Source organism: Mustela erminea, chromosome 1, assembly GCF_009829155.1.
Source record: "Mustela erminea isolate mMusErm1 chromosome 1, mMusErm1.Pri, whole genome shotgun sequence".
Taxonomy (NCBI): Eukaryota; Metazoa; Chordata; class Mammalia; order Carnivora; family Mustelidae; genus Mustela; species Mustela erminea.
In genome coordinates, this window is record NC_045614.1 from 7,505,608 (window position 1) to 7,523,582 (window position 17,975).

General features: G+C 51.9%; 1 protein-coding gene across 2 annotated transcripts in view; it reads right to left on the bottom strand.

Annotated features, from left to right (window-relative positions):
- COL5A3 (collagen type V alpha 3 chain) overlaps window positions 1–17,975 on the bottom strand; it is a 36,702-nt gene that overhangs the window by 13,582 nt on the left and 5,145 nt on the right. For both annotated transcript variants that reach the window (XM_032310552.1, XM_032310546.1), the window contains exons 5-40: window positions 17,770–17,874; window positions 17,319–17,471; window positions 15,364–15,477; window positions 15,112–15,258; window positions 14,003–14,050; window positions 13,888–13,929; window positions 13,509–13,571; window positions 12,867–12,941; window positions 12,687–12,770; window positions 12,450–12,506; window positions 12,303–12,356; window positions 12,072–12,125; window positions 11,475–11,528; window positions 11,340–11,393; window positions 11,122–11,175; window positions 10,726–10,770; window positions 10,565–10,618; window positions 10,338–10,382; window positions 10,132–10,185; window positions 9,565–9,609; window positions 8,565–8,618; window positions 8,431–8,475; window positions 8,247–8,300; window positions 6,618–6,662; window positions 6,456–6,509; window positions 6,208–6,315; window positions 5,683–5,736; window positions 2,720–2,773; window positions 1,829–1,873; window positions 1,516–1,569; window positions 1,349–1,393; window positions 932–985; window positions 780–833; window positions 636–689; window positions 392–499; window positions 144–233 (exon numbers count right to left, since the gene is read on the bottom strand). In XM_032310552.1, coding sequence (XP_032166443.1) covers window positions 144–233; window positions 392–499; window positions 636–689; window positions 780–833; window positions 932–985; window positions 1,349–1,393; window positions 1,516–1,569; window positions 1,829–1,873; window positions 2,720–2,773; window positions 5,683–5,736; window positions 6,208–6,315; window positions 6,456–6,509; window positions 6,618–6,662; window positions 8,247–8,300; window positions 8,431–8,475; window positions 8,565–8,618; window positions 9,565–9,609; window positions 10,132–10,185; window positions 10,338–10,382; window positions 10,565–10,618; window positions 10,726–10,770; window positions 11,122–11,175; window positions 11,340–11,393; window positions 11,475–11,528; window positions 12,072–12,125; window positions 12,303–12,356; window positions 12,450–12,506; window positions 12,687–12,770; window positions 12,867–12,941; window positions 13,509–13,571; window positions 13,888–13,929; window positions 14,003–14,050; window positions 15,112–15,258; window positions 15,364–15,477; window positions 17,319–17,471; window positions 17,770–17,874 — 2,373 coding nt within the window. The remainder of the gene's footprint in view (window positions 1–143; window positions 234–391; window positions 500–635; window positions 690–779; window positions 834–931; window positions 986–1,348; window positions 1,394–1,515; window positions 1,570–1,828; window positions 1,874–2,719; window positions 2,774–5,682; window positions 5,737–6,207; window positions 6,316–6,455; window positions 6,510–6,617; window positions 6,663–8,246; window positions 8,301–8,430; window positions 8,476–8,564; window positions 8,619–9,564; window positions 9,610–10,131; window positions 10,186–10,337; window positions 10,383–10,564; window positions 10,619–10,725; window positions 10,771–11,121; window positions 11,176–11,339; window positions 11,394–11,474; window positions 11,529–12,071; window positions 12,126–12,302; window positions 12,357–12,449; window positions 12,507–12,686; window positions 12,771–12,866; window positions 12,942–13,508; window positions 13,572–13,887; window positions 13,930–14,002; window positions 14,051–15,111; window positions 15,259–15,363; window positions 15,478–17,318; window positions 17,472–17,769; window positions 17,875–17,975) is intronic.

Genomic DNA, 17,975 nt, shown 5'->3' on the forward strand with positions numbered 1-17,975 from the left:
ATTCCTTTACTTTCATGGTTGTCCCCACCCAGGATGCCACCACCATGTCCCTCCCCAGAGCACCCTTCTCCTTTTCTGCTTCAGAGTCCAGCCAGGTACATTTGTGTGGGGGGGGGGGGGGGGCGCGCGCAAAGGATACTCACTGGATCCCCAGGGGCTCCTTGGGGGCCGGGGAAGCCCCTGGGACCAGGTGGTCCTTCCTTCCCAAGAGGTCCCGGTGGCCCCAGGTCCCCCTGCAGGAGGGCAGAGGAGGAAGGTCAGGCTCCAGAGAAGGGGTGTTTCCTCCTAGTCTGTGAATCTGGGGGTGATTCTGAGCCTTGGGGTGGCATGGGGCCATTGGGAGACCTTTGGGGCCATTCAACTTGAGATTTTCCAGGGGGTAGCGTCCCACCTTGACACCCTCTCTGCCTTCCAGGCCTGGAAGACCTTGTTCACCAGGAGGTCCAGGAGGGCCTGGGGGGCCCCTCTCCCCCAGAGGTCCTGCGTCTCCTGTCTTCCCCTGAAGAGGAAGGAAGATAAGCTTATCTTGAACGGAGGTGGCCCAGCATGGGGGAGGGGGCTGTCGGAGATGCGCTTCCTCCCAGATATCTCCCAACTGGTGCAAAACTGGGAAGACCTGTGGGGTCCATTCTGACCTGAGGACCCACGACACCAGCCGGTCCAGGTGGGCCTGTCTGACCTTGGAAGCCCTGGGGAGAAAAATTAAAAGGGGTGTCCCATGGGAGGAAGAACTAGAGAGCCTAACAGAGTCAGGGGTCAGAAGTCCAGAGGCTACGCACCAAGTCTCCTCTCTGACCAGGGTGCCCAGGACGCCCATCTTTCCCCTGGGGGCCCTGGGAACAAGGTAGGACAGAGACAAGCCATGACTAAGCAGTCTTCCCACCCCCTGGCTTCCCTCCAGGCCACCCCTAATCAAGATGCACTCACTTACAGGGGGACCCTTTGGCCCAGGAAATCCAGGAGGGCCTTGCAGACCCGGGAGGCCCTGAAATGGAACCAGAAACCACAGCCTCACCCCTCCTGCCTGGCCGTCTGAGCCCCGCATTAGGACAAGCATACTGAACACTTTGTGCACACCGGGCATGGAGCCAGACCCGTGACACACACTCAGTCATTTCCCGTGTCACCGCAGCCCTTTGCGGCGGGGACTGCGTTTATTCCCATTTCATAGAGGGAGAAAACAAGGCCCAGAGAGGCTGAGTGACTTCCCCAAAGTCACACAGCAGGCAAGTGGCAGAGCTGGAACTTAAACTCACAGCTCCCAACTTTAGAGGCTGTTCCTTCCACCGTGTCACAAAGCCTCCCTCCCTCCTGGGTTTGTCTCCCATCCAGAAACACCCACACTCACCTTTTCTCCTGGGAACCCAGCGGCCCCATCCTGGCCCACATCGCCCTAGGACACAGTGCATAAGATTCAGGCTGCAGGACAAACCCAACTGGGAGGGCTTCCGGAGGACATTGGGAAGCCTGGGTGAGGGGGCCCACGTGGGGGCCTGATCACCCGCCAGCCCATACCTTGGGGCCTGGTTGCCCGGTGGCACCCGGCTGCCCCCTCTCTCCGCGGGAGCCCTGAGTAGAAAAGAAGCAAAGATTAGAAGCGAGAGGGTGGGGGAAGCTAGGAGGTGAACCCGAGTGCTCTGGGCCCCTCCCTCTGGGATCCCTTCTTGCCCTCCCAGGGACACCAACAGAACCCTAACCCTCTCCCCTGCCTGCCTGCAGAACCTCCCCCCCTCACCCCACCCCCACCCTCGCCTCTCCTCCTGCAGCCCCTCCCTCCAGCCCCGCCCCCTCCCCCAGGCCAGGCAGAATGGGGGAGCCATCTTCTTACTGGTGGTCCCCGCTCTCCTTCCAGGCCTGGCTGCCCCGCCTTCCCCTGGAAAATAAATCAGGTGAGGGGGAAGCGGAAGACAGCGACGCTGCAGACCTGACACACACTCCCAGAGAGAGGTCTGCTGCACGCTTATTCACAAGCCTTTCTCTCTCCTCTCTCTCACACACACACACACTCACACACACACCGTGCGAAGATCACAGACACCCAGTTACACCTGTGAATGCATCGACAGGGTCCAAACACAGGTGTGTCCGCCCGGAAGGACACCCACTTATCCCAGACTTCATGCCGCAGCAGCACACGTTGGGTGACCCACAGCCTCGGATCGACACCTGGAGCTCCCCGTGCAATCTGTTCCTTGCACATGTGCACACTCAACATAAACGCACGCACACACGGATTCACAGGAGGACACGGTCCTTATAAGCACAGCCGTACACGCAGATTCTTGTGTGTAGACACGGTGTCCGCAGACACAGTGGCCACACACCCACCATGCACGTGTCTGCACGCCATGTCCGCAGACACACGGGCACCTGTGAGCATGTCCCCACCCTCGCACACACACATTTACGTCTGCGGCCACACACGTGCATGCAGGCCCGTGTCCTTGCTGACCGCAGGCCCACAGGCTGCAGCCCCCAGACCCCATCTGATCCACACTGTGAGGCGTGTGCCCACTGGCACACGCAAGCATGTGGGCAGGGATGCCAGGTGGGGTCACCTACATGGGCCCTGCACCGTGTATGCGGGTATGTGTGCAGAAAAGTGTTTCTAGGCTTACATGCAGCCACCCAGGGGCCTCCCCATTGTCCCGCAGAGCCACACATGTCATTCTCCTCGCCAAGCCCTACCCTCTCCCCTGACCCCTGGATCACGACTCACCCGCTTCCCTTTTTCTCCTAATGGTCCCAGAGGCCCAGGAAAGCCAGTAGATCCCTGAGTTGAGAGAATCAGAGAGAAAAGTTGTGGGTAAAAAGTGGGTGGTGAGTAAAGCTGACCCCTCACCCTTCAGCCACTCCATCCTTTCCAGAAGCTTCTTTGGTCCTTCCAGCCCCATCCTCCTCCAAGGCTTCCTCTTTCCCTAGCCTCAGCCCTTGCTCATTCCACTCCCGCCACACTGGCCCCTCCATGCTTTCAGAGACACTGGTTCACTCCTGCCTCTGGGCCTTTGCACTGGCTCTTTCCTTTGCCTAAACTGCTCTTCTCTCAGGCCCCCATAGACGGAGCTATTCTTCATCCTTTGGGTTTCATTTAGATGTCAGCTCCTTAGAGAAGCCTTGAGCCACCGTCCTGACCACCACACCCTCCAAGTCACTTGCCGTCTATTACATTGTCCTATTTTGTTTTCCCAAAATATTTATATTGAAACAACCTTGTTCAGGGCGCCTGGGTAGCTCAGTGAGTTAAGCCTCTGCCTTCAGGTCAGGTAATGATCTCAGGGTCCTGAGATCAAGCCCCGCATAGGGTTCTCTGCTCAGCAGGGAGTCTGCTTCCCCCTCTCTCTCTGCCTGCTGCTGCTCTGCCTACTTGTGATCTCTCTCTCTGTGTGTCAAATAAATAAATAAAATCTTAAAAAAAAAAAAAACCTCATTCACTTGCCTACTTACTCATTGTCTGGTTTTTCTGCTAGGATATGCTGCTCAAGTCTTATTCCCCTCAACCTGGTACATAGTCAGAGCTTACTTGATATTTGTTAACTAACTGGCTGCAGCCCATGCTGTCCTGCCCATCTTGGAGGCACCATCCATCCACCCAGGGGAGGACATCACAGGCTCTGCTATCTCCTCCCACCCCTCACCATGTTTTGAATCCCAGACCTATCACTAGACTAGCTGTGTGGCCCTGGACAAATGGCTTACCCTCTCTGGGCATCAGTTTCCTTACTTGTAGCCTGAGGATACCAATAATACCTCCCTCACAAGGTTTTAGTGAGGCTTAACTAGGATAACGTATAGAAAGTATACGTGGCGTGTGGCATACAGTGTTTATGGCACGTTAATTGTCATTCTTCAGGCCGATTATTACTGACTGCTATGGACCAAATATTTGTGTCCCCTCAAATTCATATGTCGAAGCCCTATGCTGAAGAATGGCATTTGGAGGTGGGACCTTTGGGAGGTAAGTAGGTGGTGACAGTGGAACCCTCATGAAATGGATCAGTGTCTTTAAAAAGTTTTGTTTTTTTTTTACTTATTTACTTGAAATAGAGTGATTGGAAGACAGAGAGAGAGCATGAACAGGGGGTAGGACCAGAGGGAGACAAAAAACCAGACTCCCTGCTAAGCAGGGAGCCCGACATGGGGCTCGATCCTTGGACTCCGGGATCACAGCCTGAGCTAAAGGAGGACACTCAACCAACGGAGCCACCCAGGCACCCCAGATCTGTGTCTTTATAAGAAAAGGAGACTCAGGGTGCCTGGGTGGCTCAGTGGGTTAAAGCCTCTGCCTTTGGCTCAGGTCATGATCCTGGGGTTCTGGGATTCAGCCCCACATTGGGCTCTCTGCTCAGCAGGGAGCCTGCTTCCCTCCCCCACAACCTGCTTCTCTGCCTGCTTGTGGTCTCTGTCTGTCAAATAAATAAAATCTTTTAAAAAAATAAAGAAAGAAAGAAAGAAAAGGAGACTAGATCTCTCTCTCTCTCTCTTTCCCTCCTCCCCTGCCCCCATCTCTTTCTCCCTGTCTCTCTTTCTCCCTCTGTCCTCCTCTCCCGCCCCAACCCCACCATTCGAGGACACAGAGAGAAGACAGCTGTCTGCAAACCAGAGAGTCCTCTCCAGAATCCAACCACGCTAGCACTCTGATCTCAGACTCCCAACATCCAAAAGAGTGAGAAATAAATTTCTGTTGTCTAGGCCACGCTGTCTAAAGTATTTTTGTTATAACAGCTAAGACAACAACCTCAACTTAAACAACACATCATGCCTTCTGTCGTGTGTTGCTCGCTGTCCAAAACACATGGACTGGTCTTGGCGAAGAGGCTCTGCTCTAACTCCCATGAACTCCTGCTCCAGTCGGTTGAGTTCTATTCTTAGGTATGGTGCCTTGAGTTTACTCCCCAATCTGTTTGTCAGTTGCCCTTGCTACTGGAGTCATGTGACTTAAGGAAAGTGTACAGAACTGATGGGATGCAGAAAGGAAAAGAAAGATGTCTACCAAATCTAAGTTAAATGGAAAAGACTCAATAAAAAGGGAAGTCACTAAAAAAAGTCACGTCAGATGAGGCATGCACAAGATAACTGCCAGATGGAGATGACAAAAGTGTGGAACTCTGGAAGGACTTGGCGCTCGGATTCCTTCCCAAGTGTCCAAGTTTCTGTTCCACTTTATATAAACCCAAACTATAAATCTTCAGTGATGTAATGTGGGTGTGGCTTAGGCAGAAAGACCTGTCTAATCAGCAGCCTCATCCATTAAAAAATTGGCAGACAAATGTATCTTTTTATATAAGTGCATTTTATTGTAAGTTATAATTCAGTATTGCAAGATATGTATTTTTTTGTGATTCTCCTCCTTACTGGCTTGGTTTGAACCAGCCTCAATCACACCAGATAAGAAGGATCCTAGAGTTTTATTATCAAAATTATCAATGTCATTATAATCAAACTGATGAGATAAAGACTACTGGGATCTCCATTTTACAAAGAAGTAAATATGCTCAAGAGACTTGCCCACGGTCACTAGGCAGGTAAGGAGTGGGTATTTGAATCCAAATCTGATACCAAAGCTCACATCTTTTGCTGTCTCTTAGTGACCCAAGGGGTGGATAGCTCACTCCCCTAGACCACAACCTGGCCCTGAATATCTGAATGTTGCCTTTGCCTACTCCCAACCCCTTAGCTTCTTACCTTAGGGCCTGGACGTCCCGGATAACCTGGGAGACCCGGCACCCCAAGCTTGCCCTGCAGAGAAGTTATGGGACAAAGGTCAGAAATTGCAACCTCAAGGTCAGAAAAGAAAGGACAGAATGGCTAGAACATGGTGACGGGGCAATAGGGTGAGATTCAGGGAAACGTGAGTTCAAATCTTGGCTCCTGCCTGCTAGGAGCATGTCTCTGGGCAACACATTCTATTCTATTCTATTCTATTCTATTCTATTCTATTCTATTCTATTCCAAATCTTAGTTTCCTTGTCTGTAAAATGGGGATAAAAATGCCTGTTGCCTGTGGTGGTTATGGGGATAAAATCAGATACTGTGCATGAAATTGCTCTGTAACGCTGAGTTAAGAAATTAGAGATGGTAAGTGTGGTAGCAGCCTCCTGAGGCTGGAGATAAAAGAGCCAAGGGTAGAAGGCAAAGGGCCAGGGAGTATCTTGGCTGCAGGACGGGAAGCTGTGAGTAGACTGGAGAGGGTGACCAAGGTCCAGTCACCTTCTCCCCAGCTGAGCCTGGGGGACCCTCCTCGCCAGGCAGCCCCTCCTGCCCCTTTTGTCCTTCTGGACCATCCTCTCCCCGGGGTCCAGGGGGTCCGGGGAGCCCCTGGAATAGAAAGGAGGAATTAGACCCTGTGTTGCTCCTGGTCCCTCCAGCCCCCTATCTTAGCCCTAGCATCCTCCCACCTCACTGGCTTCCCCAAGCGCCCCAGAACCACTGAATCCCTCATCTGGAAGGCATCTTACCCGATCTCCTTTAAGCCCCCCATCACCCTTGAAGCCTGGGTAGCCATCTTCTCCCTGGGTGGGAGGAAGTGCAGAGGTCAGAGGTCAGGGCTTCAGGGAAGGGATACTACAAGAGCTCCATTATTAGGGCTCCCCCCAACCAGGAACCCCCTCCCTTCTCACCTTCTCTCCTTTCTCCCCCTGGAGGCCCCGGTTGCCAGAGGTACCCTGAAAAATAAAAAAGATCTCAAGTCCCTCCCCTGCTTAAGAAGGGCCCTCCAACTCAGTCCCCTGCCCCAAAACAAGTCAGGACAGGCCCAAAAGGATACTGGACAAGAGCGGAAGGGGGCAGCCTTAGAGGAAATGACCTTTCTCCAAAGCCTGCTAGTGTGGTGTGCAAGAGGCTGGCTCTCCACCCCTCTTCCCACTGGCAGCCTCCCAGGGTCATCTGTGTGGGGGTGTGCAGGGAAGGCCAAATTTCCGAGTAATTGATTCCAATCTCCCGGGGACACTGTGTCCACAGTTCCTTCTGGCAGGAGAAAGAGGATGAACATTCCAGGCCCCAGTCTCATTCTAAAGGCAAAGGAATGTTCCCCATTGTGCTGGCTACAATGAGACTCTGTGCCTGGCAACAAGGCGACTCTGTGCTTAGCTACAGCAAGGCTGCTCTGTTCAAGCCCAGGTGCCCAAACCCTGAGCTTGGGTTGCAATGAAAATTGCACTTGGTTACAATGTGACTGAGCTCAGACACTATCATGAAATTGCACTTGGATACAACATAATTGTGTTTTGACAATAACGTGATTGTCTCTAGCCACAGAGAGATACAATGTAACTGAGCTCAGAGACTATCATGAAATTGCACTTGGATACAACGTAACTGTGTTTTGACAATAGCGTGATTGTCTCTAGCCACAGAGAGATACAATGTAATTGAGCTCAGAGACTATCATGAAATTGCACTTGGATACAACATAACTGTGTTTTGACAATAGAACGACTGTTTCCAGCCACAGAGAGACACAATGTAACTGAGCTCAATGTCTATAATGAAGTTGTACTTAAATACAATATAACTCTTTTGACAATAGCATGACTATCTCCAGTCACAAGGGGATTCACTTGACCACCATGTATCCAACCAACCTTAGGCCACCCTGGCTACAATGTAGCTACTAGACTCAGTTACAACATAGTCTTTAACTATATATAATTATGCCTGGTTACAATGTAACTCTTAGTTTGGCAACCCACAGGACACTGTGGCTGACTATAATAGAGCCACTTCCTTGGTTATAGTATAACTGAGCTTGCCTACAAAGCCACAATGTGATGAGTTGCCTCTTGGCTACCACCAAACTCTGTTGTTAGACCACAGGTACCAATCTTGCTACAATGTAACTAAATTTATATTAGATATGATTCCAATGTCCCCGCCCTTGGTCAATAGTAGAGCTATTTCTGTGCTTGAGGATTGCATGGCCCTGGGCTTGCATTAAATCCCAACTGTCTGCTTCACTACGGTGTGCTGACCTGGACTGTGTTTACAGTGAAATGGGTCCAGCCTCAGACAGGCCTAGCTATTCTCAACTACAGGGCAACAGCTACATTGCAATACTTCCCTGGCTGTTCAGCTCCAAGTAATGCACATAATTCTACCTATTGTCACTCAGATTGAAACCCGACTCCTACCACACCTCTCCTGGCCGACTGATACCTCTCACCACACGTGCACACGTTTCCCATGAAGCTGGTTCCCCAGACCCAATGCCAATGACCCATCCCTACTTGCAGGCACCAAGTATCACGTACCTTCACACCCCGAGGTCCAGGATAGCCCGGGGGTCCTGCAGACCCTTGTGGACCCTGAGATGGAGATAAGATCAGTGCCAGCCTGTTCTTCCCCCGCTCCATGGTCCCGGTGCCCTCATCTCTCTCCTCATGAGTCTTGCCTATCAAGCTCATCCCCAACCCAGTCTCTCTACAGGCCACTCACCTGGGCCCCTTTCTCTCCCGTGGGGCCCTCATGGCCTGGGTGACCCTGGGGAAAGAATTCATCAGAGACAGATTTGCCATTCAAATTCCCAAGCCTCCTTCTTCTCCCTCCTTTTGCCTGCACCCAGTTCTCACCGGAGGGCCATCAGATCCTGGAATGCCTGGGATTCCTGGGTTCCCAGGGGGACCCTGAAAGAAAATGAACAGTATGGAGAGTCTGGCATCTCACCAGGAACAACCTTACTCAGACCTGCAGCTACTCAAGGTAACAGAACAAGCATATCCCACAGGCTAGGAAATTTCTTCCTAGCTCTGCTCAGACTTGCTGTGTGACCCTGGGTAAGTCCCCTTCCCTCTCTGAGCCTCAGGAATCCTCCATCTCTGGGAGAGTTTAGACAAGGGAGGTAAAAACAGTGTGGACGGGTAAAAAACAAACAAATAGTGGGGGGAGGCTCCTTAGCCACATCCTTTTCTTTAGAAGTGCCTTCATCTGATGAGAGGTGAGCCCAGGAAGGCATGGGGCGACCCCCTATGTTCTACAAATAGTGAATAGGTCCAGAAGTCGGCCCCTTGGCCCAACTAAGCCAATTAGATTTTCTTCCGAAATTTTGAGGTAAGCAACACCTCACTTTATAGAAACTACAATCAGATGGATTTGGGTAAAGAAACTGTAAGGTCAGAAGGAGCTAGGGGCGGAAATTGTGATTAAAGCAGAACTAAATTGTGTAGAAATAGAACCTGGGAGTGAGGACAGACTAAGATATGTGGAGAAAGAAGCCTGTCTGCTGGGGGAGATGGAACAGATGTGCACAGGAATAAGATGACACCACAGAACCCCAGAGAAAGGACTCTCCTGGCCCCTGGGTCTTACTAATATTTGTGATGACTGGCATCTGTGGGTTCCCCTAAATTCTGAGAATATCCCCTTATGTGATCTAGCTTTGGTGGATTTCTGTTTCTCCCAACCAACCCTTCCCCCCAACAATATTTTTTAAACTCTGGGCTTGTTTAAGGAAAGTTACAATTTATCATTAACCAGGGCTAATAAAAGGGTCCTAGTGGGGGAGCTTTTCCTGCAGACAGAGTTGAAGGAAGAAGACAGGAAAGGGTGATGGTGGGTGGGGCTGTCACTCACCTTCTCCCCAGGAGTGCCAATAGGTCCCTGAGGGCCAGGGAGTCCCTAGGGACATAAAAAAAGAAGGTAAAGGTGAGGGCACCCAGGTGGCTCAGTGGGCTAAGCCTCTGCTTTTGGCTCAGGTCATGATCCCAGGGTCCTGGGATCGAGCCCCACATCAGGCTCCCTGCTTGACGGGAACCCTGCTTCTCCCTCTCCGCCTGCCTGCCTCTCTGCCTACTTGTGTTCTCTCTCCAACTCTCAAATAAATAAAATCTTAAAAAAAAAAAAAAAAAGAGGTAAAGGTGGGGCACCTGGGTGGCTCAGTTTGTTGAGTGTCTGACTCTTGATTTCAGCTTGGGTCATGATCTCAGGGTTGTGGGATTGAGTCCCATGCTAAGCATGGAGCCTACTTAAGATTTTCTCTCTCTGTGTCCCTCCACCTCTTGCTCTCTCTCTTTAAAAAAAAAAAAAAAGGGTAAAGGAAGGCAAAAATGGGTAGTGAGCTGGGAAGTGGAAAGGCTGAGAGTGGTCTATGACCTTAGCTGACTACTGCCACCCCTAATTATTGAAAATGATAGCTCAAACCTGGGACCCGGGATTTCCCTGCTGTCCTGGAGGGCCTGGTTCTCCCGGAGGACCCTGCAGAGAAAGGGGAGGTGCTGTGAAGCCGGAAGGGGTCATGGTGTTGAAGTGTCAGTGAAGTTGAAATAGGGGTCATGAGAGTGGACAGGGATACGTTTGGATGATCGTGGAGTCAGGGCATCAGAAGTGTCAGAAGGCAGAACACGTACCACATTTCCTTTGGCTCCTGGAGCGCCATCAATTCCAACTACACCCTGGGGGAGGAGAGGGTGTGAGACCCGGGCAGATACCACACAGGAGCCTGAGTCTGAGACACCGAGAGGCACAGGTGGAAAGATGAGCGGGCAGAGAAACCAGGCAACAGAAATGGACATGCAGAGGGGACAGAGGTGAGAAAAGGACAAGCAGGGATGAGGACAGAAAGTGACATTCTCACCGGCCGTCCCAGGGGACCAGGGGAGCCTCTAGGGCCGATCAGTCCTCGGGGGCCCTGCAAGGAGGTAGGAGCATTATTCCAGCATCACTGCCCCGACGCCCCATGAATCGTGACTTCTTCCCCTGTGCCAGGCAAAGGATCCAGAGGTCCCTGATACTCACGGGCTCCCCAGCCTGGCCAGTGGGCCCCGGAGGTCCTTCTGCTCCCTGCAAGAAAGCATTCATCACTTGCTGAGGGGGGAAGAGAAACACTCAGAAAACCACCTTCCCTTGTCTGGGGAGACTCTTCCAAGGCACCCCAGAGTCAGCGCGTGAGGCAGTGACCAACAGAATGAGCACATGGGATTCAGTCCAGGCCCCTGACCCCAATCCTGTACCTGCAATCCTGAGTCTCCCCTACTAACTCTGGTACCAGCCCCCAGCTCTCCATGTACCTTTTGGAGCCCCACCGAGGCTAATGACACACGCCTCTCACCCTGTCCCCTGAATATTCTATTTCTCTCTGACCTTCATTCTGGCCTTCTAGCTTCTAGACCATTCTGTCTCCTCCAAACTTACCTTCTCACCGTCCTCTCCTGGGGGGCCAGGTTGCCCCACATGGCCAAAGTCGCCCTGGAGTTGAGAACAGAGGGAGTTCAGAGTGGAAACGTGGAGCTGGTCCAGGAAAGGATGGGATGAGAGCCCACCCACAGCGATGGAGCCTCTGATACTGGGGGTGGAGAGGGTACCATGGATATCGGGAGGCCTGGTATGGTGGAGGGACCTCACACACTCACCCTTTGGCCCTTCTCTCCAGGCAGCCCTGGCAAGCCATCAAAACCCCGATCACCCTGCACAAAGAGACACCACCTGAGCCCTGAATCCCTGATCTGACAGTCCCTCCCCATCCCAGTCCTGACCTTATCACCTACCTTAGGTCCTGTGTCCCCTGGGAGGCCCCGAGCACCATCTGCTCCAGAGCGGCCCTATCAGGGAGGTGACAGCATCAAGATACCTATCACTGTTTGTTGAGTACTTTCCTCCTGCAGAATCCTGGGGGATTCTCTGTGTACCAGTTTAACATCCCAAATACATCTCGAACCTGTCTTTGCTCTAGTCCATGTCACCACCATCACAAAAATTAAAATCTTCCGTCTCCATTAAGTGTCCAGCTCTGTGTTCCTCATTGCATTTAAAACTGTCTGGAATTATCTTGTTCATCATCTCCCTCAGTGCACCAGTCTTTTCCTCTGCACGTGCTCTTCCCTCTACTTAGAATACCCTTTTTCTCCTATTTACCTGGTTATACCTCAGATCTCAGTTCAAGCACCATTCCTTCTAGAAAGTCCTCCTTGACTCTGTGTCCTGGCCAGATACCTTGTGACACACTCAGTAGAGCTGCTATTCTCTGTTCTCAGAGCCCTTATCCCACCAATGACACCAACAGACCCTGGGGGCGAGGAGCCAAGGCTTACATTGGGTGTTGAGGGACGGATGAGGGATGACCTAAAGACCTACAAGTTACTCACCATCTTTCCCTCCCGGCCAGGGGGCCCAAGAGGTCCCTGAAGGCCTCGGGGACCCTAGGAGAGAAAAAAAGGAGGAAGAAAAAGGAGAGGAAGGACTTACTTTAAATCATTCTCTAGGAAGGGCAATAATTACAAAGGTATCCTCAGCCCCTTTATCACTGTCCTCAAATAGCACTTCTCTGGGAGAAGGTCCTTCCCATCCAATCCTGTCCCCATCCCCACCAATCTCACCTGTGGCCCCATTTCTCCCATCTCTCCTTTCTGACCAGGATACCCAGGGAGACCCTTGGAGGAAGAGAGATGAGGTAATGGAGTTAGAAGGAGGGTTCCCCCTCCACTGAGGTATTCCCCCCTCCTCCATAAAGACTCCTTACTCACCACTGGGCCTGGGCGCCCAGTGAGCCCTACTGGGCCAGGAGGACCTTTCATAGACAGCTGGAAAGATGGAGGGGAACAGAATATCAGGTCTCCCAAAAATACCAACACCCTTCCAAAAAGCATCTTCAGGAGAAAAATACCCCCCTGCTTCCTGGCTAGCCTTCATTATTCCCAACCTGTCACTCTCTCAATGTCCTCCCATTAGCCCCTGTTGGTCCCTGATTCTCCTCTACTCACCTGAGCTTGTTGCAGTACTGCCTGAGCCTGGGCTTGCTGGAAGGAGACTGGGGGTCCTTTGAGGGAGCTGCTTGCAAACTGGAACTAGGGGGCAGCTAGTCGTGAGGGAAGCCCAAGGAGAGGTCCCATCCCGGGTCAGGACTAAACCCCCAAGGATGTGCCACCCTATCTCCCTCTTACCGGCATCATGATCACAGTGCCTGGTAGACCCCGGATCCCATCAATGCCAGGGATTCCTGGGAGGCCAGCCGGACCCTGAGAGAGGGAGAGACACAACGGGGGATGGAGGGAGAGAGATGGGCATAGACAGAGATAAGAGAGTTGGAGGGGGAGAGGGGAGCAAGATGGAGAAAGACAGAGGCAGGGAGAGCAAGAAAGAGCGTAGGCAAGAGAAAGACAGAGAGAAGGAGGGAGAGTCATAAAAAGTGGCCGAGATGGAGAGACAGAAGACCGAGGTAGAAAGATGGAGAAAAGGGGACAGGGAAAGACAAAGACAGAGGGAGGAGAGAAAGATGGGGAGGCAGAGGGATGGAGACAGGAGAGAAAGACAGAGACATGGGGAGAAAAAGATGAAAGACACGCAAGGATAGAGACAGATGGAACAGAAAAGCAGGGGAAGGCCCCCAGAGAAAGAAGATGGGTGACAATTCACAGACGGGGAGAGAGATGAGTGGGTTAGGTCAATGCCATCTTCAGCATGACCTCATGTCCTCAGTCCCTGACTCTCAGATCCACGTTCAGATATGCGAGTTCCCAATTTCCACTTCACAGCCTGAAACCTCACTCCTCCCAGAAGGATATAATCCAGAGGGTGTTTCTTACCGGTAGACCACGGTCTCCAGGGAATCCTGGGGGACCAGGGGGACCTGAGGGGCCAACCACCCCCTGTTGAGGACAAAGGAACCAAAGTCGTAAGAAATGCAAAGCTTGAGCCAAGCCAACTTCTAACCCACCATCGACCCTGACCCCATACACACCTCCTTACCCATCACTGAGCCATTCTCTGACCCCTCAAAACTATACTGACCCACATCTACCCCCACTTTACATCCCAACCCCTATTTTGACTCATCCTGTGAGCTTCAAACATGTAATAATCTTTTAATGATATGGCAACATTATACCCCAGCCCTTTACCCCAGGGGCTCAAACACCCCAACTAGAAGAGAAAGGAAAGGGGCAGAGTGCAGCCATGACTCACTCGGGGTCCTGGAGCTCCTGGAGGTCCCTCAAACTGCTGTCCCTGGGGGAGAAATGAGTGTGATCCCCGCCCTAGCCCAGACCCCTCCACCTCCTCCTAGCCCCAGACCCCTCACCTGTTCAATCACTGCTGGTTCGCCTTTTGTTCCTTTCTCTCCAGCACTCTGAGGCAAGGGAATAAAGAGAAAAAACGATGTGAGTCCTGGCCATCACCAAGGAGGAGAGTGTGGACTTTGGAACATCCTGCAGGGTCCTAATCCTGGAGCTGCCTCTCACTACCTGGATGATGGGGAGCAACTTATTCAACTCCTATGGCCTCACCTGTAGAGTCAGTAGGTGAATGATAACTGTATATATCCCATTGGAAGAAGAATAAATTAAAACAATGGTTAGGACATAACAAGCACTCAGGGTGAGTTGGCTATGATTATTCCCTTCCTCTCCTGTCCAACGTCAAGGCTAGAACTTGGCTCCTTCCCTGTCTGCACTGTTTTCCTAAGCAATCTTATCCAATCCCTTGGCTAAAGGCAGCATCACTCTGGTGTTGATTTCCAAGTCTTATCTCCAGCCTGGATCATGTCCCTTGAACTCCCGAATCTTCTAAGCTATCACCCACTTGACATCTCCATTTGGGTGCCAAGCAGGGGCTGCCAATTTAGCCCACCCAAAACGAGATTCTTAAGATTTCTCTCCCCCCGCACTCGCTTTTCCTTTAGGCTTCTCCATTTTACTAAAAGGCGCCACCATGCATCTACCAAGTCATCCTTGCATCTTTCTTCATCTCCAGTAGCAAGACCAAAATGGAGCATGGTCCAAGTCTGTCCACTTCTCTCTATCCCCACTGCCACCACCCTCATCCAGGTCCCCAGGCTGTTGTTGCATAGACCACTGGTTTCCCTGCTGCCCCTCTGGCTCCCCCTACAGTCCATATGCTGTTCAGCAGCCGGAAGGAATTGAAAGCTCCAGATCAGATCATGCTCCCTTTCAAGTGACTTCTCATCTTGCTTGGACTGAAAGCCAAATGTGCCATCCTACCCACAGAGCCATCCGTTAGCACAGCTCCTGTCACATTAGCATCGTGCTAATATTTGTTGACTACAGTGGGGTGGTGGGAAGGCATTCTAGGCAAAACAACAAGAAAGCAGAAGAGAAAATGTGGGAGGCAGCTCCAGGCAGGACTCCCTAACAATTCCCATCCCCCCACAGCCCAAATCCTCAGACTCACAGGAAAGATGTGGAACTGAGGCTGTGATGGCAGTTCTGCTGCCTGGAAGTCAGGGCCCATGGTGGGGCCATCTCCTTCTTTGTCCTCTTTGGCTAACTTAGCCTCCAGTGTTCTTAGTTCAGTTCCATTGTCAGGGTCCAGGTCCCCCTGAGGACATTGAAACAGACCAAAGTTTGCCCCTGGCCTCCTCATTGTCCACCACCACCACTGCCCCAGGACTTTCCCTTCCAGCCCTGTCCACTTCCCACTGACCTCTGGTATGGTGACATTGTGGCCAATGGTCACAGTGGTGGTGATGACCAAAGGTGTGGGAGTCGGAGGCAGAGTTGAAGCTGGTGTCTCTGTTTTGGGGCTGTCGCTGGAGGTCTGCAACAGGAACAGGGGTATCAGTTCTGGGGTTCAGTCCAATAAAGACAAAAAGAGGAGACAGGCTCTGCCCCCTAGGAGTGCCGAGTCTGGGGAGGGGAACAAAGGATTCCCCAGAAAACACCAGAGAGGTATAAGGTAGGGGGCTGCCCAGTGGAGGCAAATGTGTGCTGACTAGACCAGAAGAGCCAGCAGGGGGAGGCTTCTAGTGTGGAAGAGGAGCAAGGGGGAGCTAGGTCTGGAGACCTGGAAGGCAGAGTAGGACTGGCTCCAGAGCCCGGAGATCAGAGTCAAGGTCTAGTACTCAGGGCCAGACTCCTGGACGCAGATGCTATATGTCTTCTCCCAAGGCAGATCTCAGTGGTCAGCAGGCAGGCCTCAATCAGAGAAGCCTGGACAGCTGCAGAGGAATTTGGTCAAGGGCACAAAGAGGGTAGGAGAGGCCCAGGTGAGGGGCTGGGACTAAGGAAGGAGTTGGGGAGGGGTTCTTTTTCTGGGCCTGAGTGGTCATTTCTTTCTCTCCACTGATGCTGAGAACAGATGTAGTGCAACCAATGACTCTCCCCAGCCTGGACCTCAGCCAATGGCCTGCACCAAGGATGACCCACCAGCTAACAAGCCCCTATTAATGGCCTCCAATTATTCCTACAACCAGTGACCCATTATTAACTCCAATAACTCCAATTAATGACCCCCATCAATAACCCCTGACTAATGATCCCCACTAAAGGACCTAACCAAACACCCCTCCAACTAATAACTCATATCACTGACCACACAGCAGTTGCTCCCATAACCAGTGACCCACCCGAGGTCCCCCAGTCAATGGCCCCAACCAGTTATTCTCCCATCCAGTGACCTCCCCAACTAATGACCCCAACCAGTGACCTCCTCCATAATAAGCACTAACTAGTGGCCCCTCAACTAATAAGCCCCACTAGTGACCCCTTAATTGATTATTCCCCAACCAGCGATCCTCTAACAATGAACACCCATGAGTGAGCCCAACTCTTACTCCCCAACCAAAGACCCCCAAACAGTAATTTCACTAACCAATGACCCATCAATGACTTCCCAACTAATAACTCACCAAGGACTCCCAAACCTATTATCTCAACCAGGACCCCTTGAAAATCATCCCTTCAACTGATGATTCCAGTTGGTGACCCCAGAAACGCCTTTTAATCAGTGGTCCCCTACGGATGACCTACCTTCCCAATTGATGATACCTAGCAATGACCTCCTACCATTAACCATAAATCAGTGATACCAGTAACACCAACCGTGGTCTCTATCAATGACTTCCAACAATGACCTTCACCTAGGAACCTCCCAAACATCGACCTCAATCAACATCCCTATGGTGACCCCCCAAGCAGCAATCTCTTTCACTGAAGCCAAATAATGCCCCCACACTAGACTCCCCCAATGAATAACCCTCACCAGTGGTCCCAATGAGTCAACCCCAAACAATGATGCTCTAACTAATGAACCCATTATTCACCCCAGCTAATGGCTGCCCTTAGTAACCTTCATCAAGAACCCCTTAACAATAAGGTACTCATCTGGGTATGTCCCCTTCCTCCAGCCCCTAAAACTGGATGTTGGGGGTCAGATATGGGAAAACTCATAGGACAGTACCAGCCCCCACCACACACACACACACACACACACACACACACACACACACACACACACAGAGTTATGAGTCAGCTGAGAAGAGTCAAGGCCAGGGACTGGAGACCAAAGGCAGAGAGCTTGGATTAGGCACCAGCAATCAGTGCAAATCAGAGACCAGAGGTCAGGCAAAAAGCAGAGGTGAGTAACCGCAGATCCCTTACCTCTTTCTCCAGGGAGCCAGGAGGTGGGCTTGGGGTCAAGTTTTCCTTGTTCTTCTTCTTCCTGCCCTTCCCCTTCCGACCTCGCCCTTTTTTCTTCCCTTTTCCCTTTCCCTTCCGTCGAGGAGGAGGAGTTTCTGGCTCGCCCTGGGGAATCTGGGAAGATGACCCCCATCAGGTCCAGAGCCCCACAGTGGAGGCTCCATTACTCTGTCGTCTGGGACCATGCTGGCACATGGCCCATTGGTCCTATGCTTTGAAGCCAGGGCTCACTCAGCCCTGTGACCTAAGGTCAATCATATGATCTGGGGCTTGGAATCACTGTTATGTGACCTGGGTCAGTGTCTCTCATGCCTAGGATCTTTCTGAGGGCAGGGGTCAGAATTCACTCGTTCCTGGGACCTGGAGCCAGGGATGACTCAGCCTGTGACCTCAGAACAAGTGCCTCACTCACCCCTGTGGTGGTAGGGTCCGGGCTGTCACAGCCAGGAAGGTATCGCTCACAGGCCTGGAAGGCAGCCTGGGGATCCGGACTTATCAGCAACTCCTGAATATCTCCCTGGGGAGAGGATGCGGGTCAGGGAAGGGAGACACAGGCTGACTCGGACACCCCATCCCAAGCACCAAGGCTCCCTCTAACCAGAGCGGCCTAAGTACAAG